Source organism: Pinus tabuliformis, chromosome X, assembly GCF_031772625.1.
Source record: "Pinus tabuliformis cultivar Carrire ecotype Pingquan chromosome X, CPIR1, whole genome shotgun sequence".
Taxonomy (NCBI): Eukaryota; Viridiplantae; Streptophyta; class Pinopsida; order Pinales; family Pinaceae; genus Pinus; species Pinus tabuliformis.
In genome coordinates, this window is record NC_142308.1 from 456,392,751 (window position 1) to 456,400,920 (window position 8,170).

Here is an 8,170-nt window from a genome sequence, read left to right on the forward strand (position 1 = left end):
TATTGCTTTTTTATTTTGGTTATTAATTTAATTCATTTTGATATTTTAAAAAAGTAGAACTCTGCATTTCTTTATTTTATGTATTCATTTTAGATATTTTTTTAATTTGGTTATCAAATTAATATTCCAAGTTATTAGTTTTGTGTATTTTACTTGTAACGCTCTTATCTATATATATAAATTTATATGGTGAATGAATAATTTATTGTTGAAATTTAGTAAAAAAAACTAAAAATATCTTACTAAAATTTGAAACCAGTTAAAAGAGATAACATCCATGGTAGCATCTACACATAAACCAAAAAGACACCGTCCGGATGTCCACATTGACAAATCACACGGCCTTTCAGTTTGCTTAAAGACATTTCCATCCATGCACGTCGGCCGTGTCAAACAAATACTTCAGTTAATGGTGTTCAGTAAAACTATATAAACCCATCTCCATATTGTAGAAAGACCTTCACAATACAAAGTTACCGTGGCAAACAAATACTCCCATTTCCATTAATGGTGTTCATTAAAACCATATAAACTCATCTCCATATTATATTGTAGAAAGACCTGCACACGACAAAGTTACCTGAGACATGCTAGTAATGGAGGAGCATGAAGCGTATGGCGGGGAAATTCCAGAATATGAACTAGAAGACACAGAAATTCCAGAGCATGAACCAGAAGACACCGAAATGGGCATTAGTGAGAAAGAGTTGGATGTGATGAAGAAAAGGTTACAGGAAATTGAAGAAGAGGCAGTCGCCCTCAGAGAAATGCAGGCCAAGATCTCTCAAGAAATGCAGATCCCCGCCGTGCCAGACCCTGCTATTTCAGCTGTTGCGGGTCAAGCGAGCAGAGAAGAAGCGGATTCGCGCTCTATTTTTGTTGGAAATGTTGATTACTCCTGCACTCCGGAGGAAGTGCAGCATCATTTTCAGTCATGCGGGACAGTTAACAGGGTTACTATTAAAACTGACAAGTTTGGTCAACCAAAAGGGTTTGCTTATGTTGAATTTCTGGACGCTGTCTCTGTTCAAAATGCACTTCGTCTGAATAACTCTGAACTTCATAATCGCCAACTGAAGATTACAGCGAAAAGGACAAATGTTCCAGGAATGGGGCAGCACGGTTATCGAGGTCGAAGGTTCAATCCATATGCTCGGCCTTACTATTACGCTCCCCCTCCAATTTATGGGTTTGGGTATGGGAAGATGCCAAGATACAGGCGCTCCATACGCTATCGGCCTTATTATTAGTCCCTGCCATCTGGCATCCGGCAGGGACTATAGTAACCGTTCGGAGGGCAGATAACATTAATTCGCTGGGTTTTTTAGTGGTATTTTTGGTTATATCCTAAAGTTTGCAGTTGAACTAACATTAATTCGCTGGGTTTTTTAGTGGTATTTTTGGTTATATCCTAAAGTTTGCAGTTGAACTTCTGTTGGCCATCTTATTTGGCCTCTTCCCGAGGCGGAAGAGGCCGGACCATATCTTAAACTCGTACTTACCCACAATCAACTGGCCTTGACGGTTTGCGGTTTCGATTTAATGCTGACATTAATTCCTTAATTTTTACTGTTAAGTGCGAATGGGATACATATGCTAAGTTGCTTGTTCTTTTGCAGGTGTCGGCCGTATGGTCAAGTTTTGCATGGCGGGAGGTGTCTTTGTGCGAAGCATGTGCGTGCTACATGCACAGCAGCTGTGCAGTCCCGCTGTTATAACCTTCCGCCACCGGTGCTAATGTAGTCCAGTACGTTGCCTCTGGGTTTTATTTCTAACTGCCCTTCGCTGATCAGATCGAGCTTTACAACAGCTTCAATAGATTGTATAGCAGTGGATCTCACAGATCGTATAGTAGCCTCAACACAACGCTCAACAATGGATCTTGATGCATCGCTTGTCGATTCCACGGATAACGAGTCCGGCCTCCTCCTCAGCAGTCCGACTGACTCTCAAATCGATTTCTCAAGTAAGATCTCTCATACAGCTACTTTCTAGCGCCTTTTTATTGAATTCTTTAAATGTTTTAACTCGCTCCTTGTACCTGTTATTCCTTAATTTTCACAGAAACTATTTATTTCCGAAAAAAATTCAAGGGAAACCAGGGTTATAAGAATGACGTATTTTACCCGTTTATCGATGATTATTACCTGTAAAATATTATACGCTCCGGCTTGTGTCCTGTATTCCTTCTGAATGAAATCAACAATTCCCTGAGAGAATTGATATGCTTTCATATTTCAGTTTCAAAAGCCAAACCAAATAGGAACAGAATGAAAAATATTATAAGCAGAGATGCAAAAGAAGAATTTAGAATGACCCCTCTTTCATGCTTGCACAAACATTGCTTCAAAAAAGCTTAATTCAGTCAAGCAGGTCAAACACTCGGCCACATTTGCACATATTTTCTGTTTTTAGGGATAGACAAGAAATGTATACTTTATCATGCCTCCAGTTGCAGACCCTCGCACAGGATCCTGCCAGACTTGTAAAGATCCTGAATGAGTTCCTGACGATGTGCCTGAGCACAAACTAAGCCTGCATATTTAGTGACTTCAGGCCAATCTTGAGACGCTACAACCTGAAGAAACGCATCAAACAAAGAGCCATTATTATTAAATCTGTCATATGCGCAAGAAAGAACAAACTCCAAAGATTCAAGCAAATCTGGGTCAAAACTTACAGCAGCTATCGATATTCTACACACAAAAGAGCTTGCGTTGAGACTCGAGGTAACCTTAATCTTGAGCTACGTTTTCCATAACCGCTCAAATTTACAATTTTTTTACAAGGAATAAACATTTAACACAAGTTTCCGTCTAGAATGCAGAAAATGAAGGCCAATGTGACAGCAAATTCTATCCATCCACGCATTGTAAGGACCAGAATTACTAGAGACGGCGACGGACTTCTCACAGGTAACAGTAATATGTTTATCTTGCTTTGTTATTTTTTGTATTTTCTTCTTGGAAGCTACCCTGCAGCTCAATATCATATTCTCGGAAAAATTGATGAAATAATTGCTTTGCCTTCTGCCGATTTGGTTTTCTTCCTTGCATCAAAACTTCTCAAATCGATTTATGTTGACGCTGCGACGCTGTTGAAGAAAGCTATGGACGGCATGGAGAAATAGTTCCGAAGCCTCCTCGGGGAGCTCTCGCCAGATTGTCTCGTCCATAGCCGCACTGGTAACCTGGCCATTTATACCCTTCCTCCTAAGTACACGAAAACCCTCAGTAAACAGTAAGACTACCCTGAGTAAACAGTAAGACTAGACTAGATTCTTATTATTTGTAGCATGGTTCTGGCAGTGTTTTGCAGGTCTGGAGAGCCATGTTTCAGGTCTGGAGAGCCATGTTTCAGGCACAAGTGTTGCAGATTTGGAGAGCCATGGTGGTTCTCATGGCCTTGTTTCCCACGTTCCGTACAAACACGTTGGTGCGTACAAACACGTTGCTGCATGCATGTCCATCACATGTCTCCTGTGTAACGTGTGGCCTCGTCTTAAAATATATTTGTTAACGATATCGAAATCCATTACAAGTAATTATTACCTATGAAACGGGCGTTGCGTTGGGTAGATACATTATTATCCTAACATTTTGCTTACTTTTACATAGCTACGTAATTATTACAATTTACAATCCATAAGCCTTGAAGCAGATTTTAATATTGTCGGCCAATGAGATTCTCTCTGCAAGAAGGTTTTCTGTTTACTTAAATTCTCATTTTCTGCGTACCCACTGTGACAATCCTTCTGAATCAATGCAATTCAATCCTTCTAGCGGTGACAACTCTTTCGAAGGAATGCAAATCAATCCAAAATTCGACCCCACTCAAGATGCCGAAAGTTTTACCAGAACGCAGCCTTCGCTCATGCGAGATCTTCATCAAAATATGTTCTCCTTTCAAACTCATACTTCCTCGGTTGCTCATTATCCCCGGAAGCCCGTCGCTAAGCATCCCAACGAAGCCGTTTTAGGTAAAAAGATTTTGGAGACATGGAAGGATTCAGCTCCACGACGTTCAAACTCCTCAGAAATGTCATCTCTGTCTAAGAACCAGAAGTTGGCAAACTCTAAAGAGATGGAATATACAACTGTCATAACTCCGGTAAAGCTTTTAAATCACTGCAAATTCCTCTCTTTTGGTTGTACATTCTGTGAATTTCTATGCATTTTGTGCTGTTTAAAATCTAAATATGATTAATTGTTACAATCTGGCATGTTAACTGCGATATTATGTTGATACTTTTGATAATAATGTGCACTAATTTATCAAATTCACTGTATCCAGGGCATGGAGACAAGCAAAAGGAAATCAATCATATGATTAGATATTTGCTAAAAATTATAATGAAAGATTAGAAAAGCTTAATCATTCGATTCTTTTATTTGTACGACTAAGAACGCTCATAGAGTCGCTGTGAAAGACGAAATATTTTTATAATTTAGGTTGAAACATTCATAGACTTTCACTCGGTTTGCGTGCTTCCCTCTTGGCTCGTCCTTACAGTGATATCCCACGGTTTCCACGCGCATTGTCCTGAAACTAACCATATTTATATGCTGCCAATCACTTGGGGTGAGTTGTTTTAGCTATGACTTGGCATAAATCACTAAAAAAATATGAAACAAACTGTGAATACTAAGATTTAGGTAAAGCTACAATGATTTACCTTTAAAGTCATAGCTAAAATAACTATGTCTAAGCACATGAACAATATAAGCTCTAGACATGAACAATATAAGCAGGCTCAACTTCACGCAGGGACTCGCTGCGTCGCAGCTCCCCTTGTTATTAATGGAAGTCATCAAAGCAGTTTTGATTGATTTTGCTTATTATTATTAATGGAAGTCATCAAAGCAGTTTTGATTGATTTTGCTTGCATTTTTCTTACTCTGTGAAGACATAATTTGGTTTGCATTGTTGTCACTGGATTCTCTGGTAAGAGATTTAGGGATTGCATTCTCTTTTGATTTCATTTGGTAGAGATTGAGAGTGGTCTCCTGATTAAAATGGGAAATTTGAATTGTATCCAGTGAAGAGTGTTACTGTAATGTATTCATTTGTCCGGTTTGAGGAGACAAGATTGGAAATTTGATTTGTATGTAGTAAACAGTGTTACTTTAATGTATTCATTTGTAATGTGTGAGGAGACATGAGATTCAAATATGTTAACTTTTTAAAATCAAAATTCTAATTTATAAATTCTAATTTATATGTAATTTTGCAGAAGTATACACAGTATGCGAACAATGACCTAGCTCTATATATGTAATTATTTAAATTTGGTAGATATTATGATGGTTTATATGTAATTTTGCAGAAGTATACACAGTATGCGAACAATGACCTAGCTCTATATGTGTAATTATTTAAATTTGGTAGATATTATGATGGTTGATGTTTTATAGAAAAGTATTTACAAAATTTAGTGAACCCAAATTTAGTATTCTCTTTCTGTATGTTTTCTTGTCTCATTTGGGCGCCTCAATATGTAATTATTTAAATTTGGTAAATATTATCATGGTTGATGTTTTATAGAAAAGTATTTACAAAATTTAGTGAACCCAAATTTAGTATTCTCTTCCTGTATTTGGGTGCCTGCGTGCCTGTAGGTTCTGTCTTCGGTTCCTCTTCTTCCAGTGGTTCGGTATGCTACCAACCTTTGGGTTTTTTCTGTTGTTTCTTATCCCCTTTGGGCTCCTTCCTAGCTAATGGACAGGCATATTGGAGGTGCCCTGTTTGCAAACATCCCCGATATCTGAAAGCTATGTTCTCATAGTCAAGTGGTTGTGTCCACATTGAATTGTTTAACAATTCAATGTGATGTGTTCGAGTAGTCTCTGACTCAGATCTACTTCTACGCATATTCTGGCAAAAGTGAAGATTCCTCGGATAGCATTGTCTTCATCCGATTTGAGGAACTTCCCCAAGGTATTCCCAATGGCTATTAGTACTTTGTGGTGCCAAAAATGTAATTGGAGGTTATGTAGTCTTACCCAAACTGGCATTGTTGAAACTACCATGGTAACCAGGGGGTGATGAAGAGGCCAACATTGCCCCAAAACTAAGGTCCCTGATTGATGATGTTATCTCTTTCTTGTTCTGCGTTGAATTTAACTATAAAAAACCCTTTTGAGCATAGATAAATTTCACAGTTTGATGTCTATGTGAAGAAGATCCATTGATGCAGTGCATCCAATTTTGGCCAAAAGCCATTGAATCTACAGATAACAACATTTTGGGCTAAATCTGTGTATAGATCTGTTACCTCTGGTAGTGATACTGTAAGCATTGGAAATTCTAGCTTTTGTTCGACGATGTAGGGGCCTAGTAGCTCTAGTGTTGGTGCTTGTTTGTTTTGCATTTGTTCTTTCCCTTTGACTGCATCACGAAAGGAGCCTGAAGTTTTTGAGTTGGCTCCCTTGCATCCATCTCACAGTCTCAGATTAAGTATGATAGTTGGATCTTTGATAACGCCATAGTCCTGAACTGTGTGGTTGTCCTGCAAATTGTATCCTGTGTATATCAGGTTTTGGTATTTCATTGGGGTTCCCAGTTTTATCTGCATCTCATTTTTTAAATCTTGAATGCTCATCCCCTTTCTGATCTGCATGCAGTAATGTCTGCCTTCTATTGATCTAATGAATATTTGCATTAGATCTTCCTCCATGCATGGTGGATCGACCTTGTCTAGGTCTTGATTTGTTGGATCTGCCTTCATTGGTTGCCCAAGAGCGTCGTAGAGCTTGGGAATATGCTCTGTTATCCCCTGTTTGGGCCTGCCGAGGTCATTTTTCAGAGGCCCCATCATGATGCCTAGAGTACCTGTTTTTATCAAGGAAGCCCTGACCTCCAGATGCATGGCAGATTTGGCAAGGAGAGTCCTGGCCATGAATCTCACCTTCCCTTTGCTGTCATTAACCCATGCTTGTCTGAAGGAGAATAGGGGCGCATCAAGCCTCAGGACCCTCAACTGATCACACGCATTCCTGTCTTGCCTGTCGGCCTCTCCCTTGTTTTTTTTCCTGCGAACACCGAATTGGTTAACACAAAGGAGGATGGGGTTCAGCGAGCTGCGCAACCCTCAACCCTGTACACGCTACCCTATCTTGCCTGAACGGCAACTCGATCAAAGGTAGGGTTTGGTCGTTGCTAGGGTGTAACTATCATTCCTTGTCCTGATAGTGTAGATCCCTGCTTCTCCCAGTATGAACCACCCTGAGACAGGGAGAAAGGATGCACCCCTGGTCTGTGTATGTGTTGATATGCCTCATAGGAGTCATTTTTTGATTCAGATCCAAGCCAAAACGTTGACATAGAAACGTGTTTGGCTGATCCAGCTGCCGGTCTTCGTGCTGTCAACAATGACCTAGTGTTGTATATGTAATTCTTTAAATTTGGTAGATATTATCATGGTTGATGTTTTATAGAAAAGTGATTACAAAATCTAGTGAACCCAAAGGTAGTAAGGTTTTTTTTTTTTTAATGTGTAATAGTAAGGTTGTTTTGTGTAATTAATGTTTTGAATAGTTAAATTTTAGTATCTGAAATAAGGTAATTATAAGGTTATTTTGTATATGTAATTTTTTGAATAGATAGATTGAGTTTGATAGATGTTTTATAGAAGTATTTATAGGATTTAAATTATAAAATTTAGTATTAACATATATCTAACCACCATAAATGTAATGATGTTGCCCATTTTTATGTTAATGTTTATTTTTAACTTGTTGAATAATTATGATATTAATAGCTTTTCACGGTTGGATCATTTTCATTGACTCCCCTAATCCTTATCTTAAGTGTATGATCTTTTAGTTATGTCTATCATTTAGTACTTGGTCTGTATTTCCCTTTGAATTTGGTTATCAATTTAATTCACTTTGATATTTTAAAGCACTTGTACCAGGCATTTCTTCCATCTATGAATCCGATTTAGAGTGCAAGCATCAGTCCCAGTCCCTGCCTAAGCATATCATAGCATGAAAAATACATAAATTAAAAATTAATATACATTTTATAATTTAGTATTAACATATATCTAACCACCATTAATGTAATGATGTGGCCAATTTTTATGTTAGGTTTATTTTGAACTTTTTGAAATTTTTTGACATTAATATCTTTTCATTGTTGGATCATTTTCATTGAGTCCCCACACCTT

The 8,170-nt window shown here is 38.2% G+C and overlaps 1 protein-coding gene and 1 pseudogene across 7 annotated transcripts; both read left to right on the plus strand.

Annotated features, from left to right (window-relative positions):
* The first annotated feature begins 596 nt into the window (after window positions 1–596).
* Window positions 597–1,250, plus strand: LOC149140570 (polyadenylate-binding protein 2 pseudogene; annotated as a pseudogene).
* A 255-nt stretch (window positions 1,251–1,505) lies between these two features.
* Window positions 1,506–4,474, plus strand: LOC149140571 (uncharacterized). 7 transcript variants are annotated; one of them, XR_016264677.1, is made up of 7 exons: window positions 1,587–1,966; window positions 2,557–2,729; window positions 2,828–2,915; window positions 3,104–3,185; window positions 3,309–3,435; window positions 3,783–4,110; window positions 4,294–4,474. XR_016264677.1 is itself a non-coding variant. In XM_089449066.1 (6 exons), exons 3-6 carry the CDS (start codon window positions 2,822–2,824, stop codon window positions 4,327–4,329), a joined length of 585 nt encoding a protein of 194 aa, XP_089305192.1. In that variant the 5' UTR covers window positions 1,531–1,966; window positions 2,557–2,729; window position 2,821; the 3' UTR covers window positions 4,330–4,474. The 7 variants fall into 7 exon arrangements, 5 of the variants coding, with proteins under 5 accessions (XP_089305188.1, XP_089305189.1, XP_089305187.1 ...); XM_089449066.1 differs by lacking the exon at window positions 3,104–3,185 and having other exon boundaries at window positions 1,531–1,966; window positions 2,821–2,915; XM_089449062.1 differs by lacking the exons at window positions 3,104–3,185; window positions 4,294–4,474 and having other exon boundaries at window positions 1,506–1,966; window positions 2,453–2,729; window positions 2,821–2,915; window positions 3,783–4,215.
* The last annotated feature ends 3,696 nt before the right edge of the window (window positions 4,475–8,170 follow it).

Excerpts from the sequence above, each read along its gene's own strand:
- LOC149140571 (XM_089449062.1), top strand. The coding sequence starts at position 2,822 with ATGCAGAAAATGAAGGCCAATGTGACAGCAAATTCTATCCATCCACGC. Across the intron at positions 2,916-3,308 it reads CGGCGACGGACTTCTCACAG|TGTTTTGCAGGTCTGGAGAG; the intron begins GTAACAGTAATA and ends TGGTTCTGGCAG. Across the intron at positions 3,436-3,782 it reads CGTTCCGTACAAACACGTTG|CGGTGACAACTCTTTCGAAG; the intron begins GTGCGTACAAAC and ends CAATCCTTCTAG.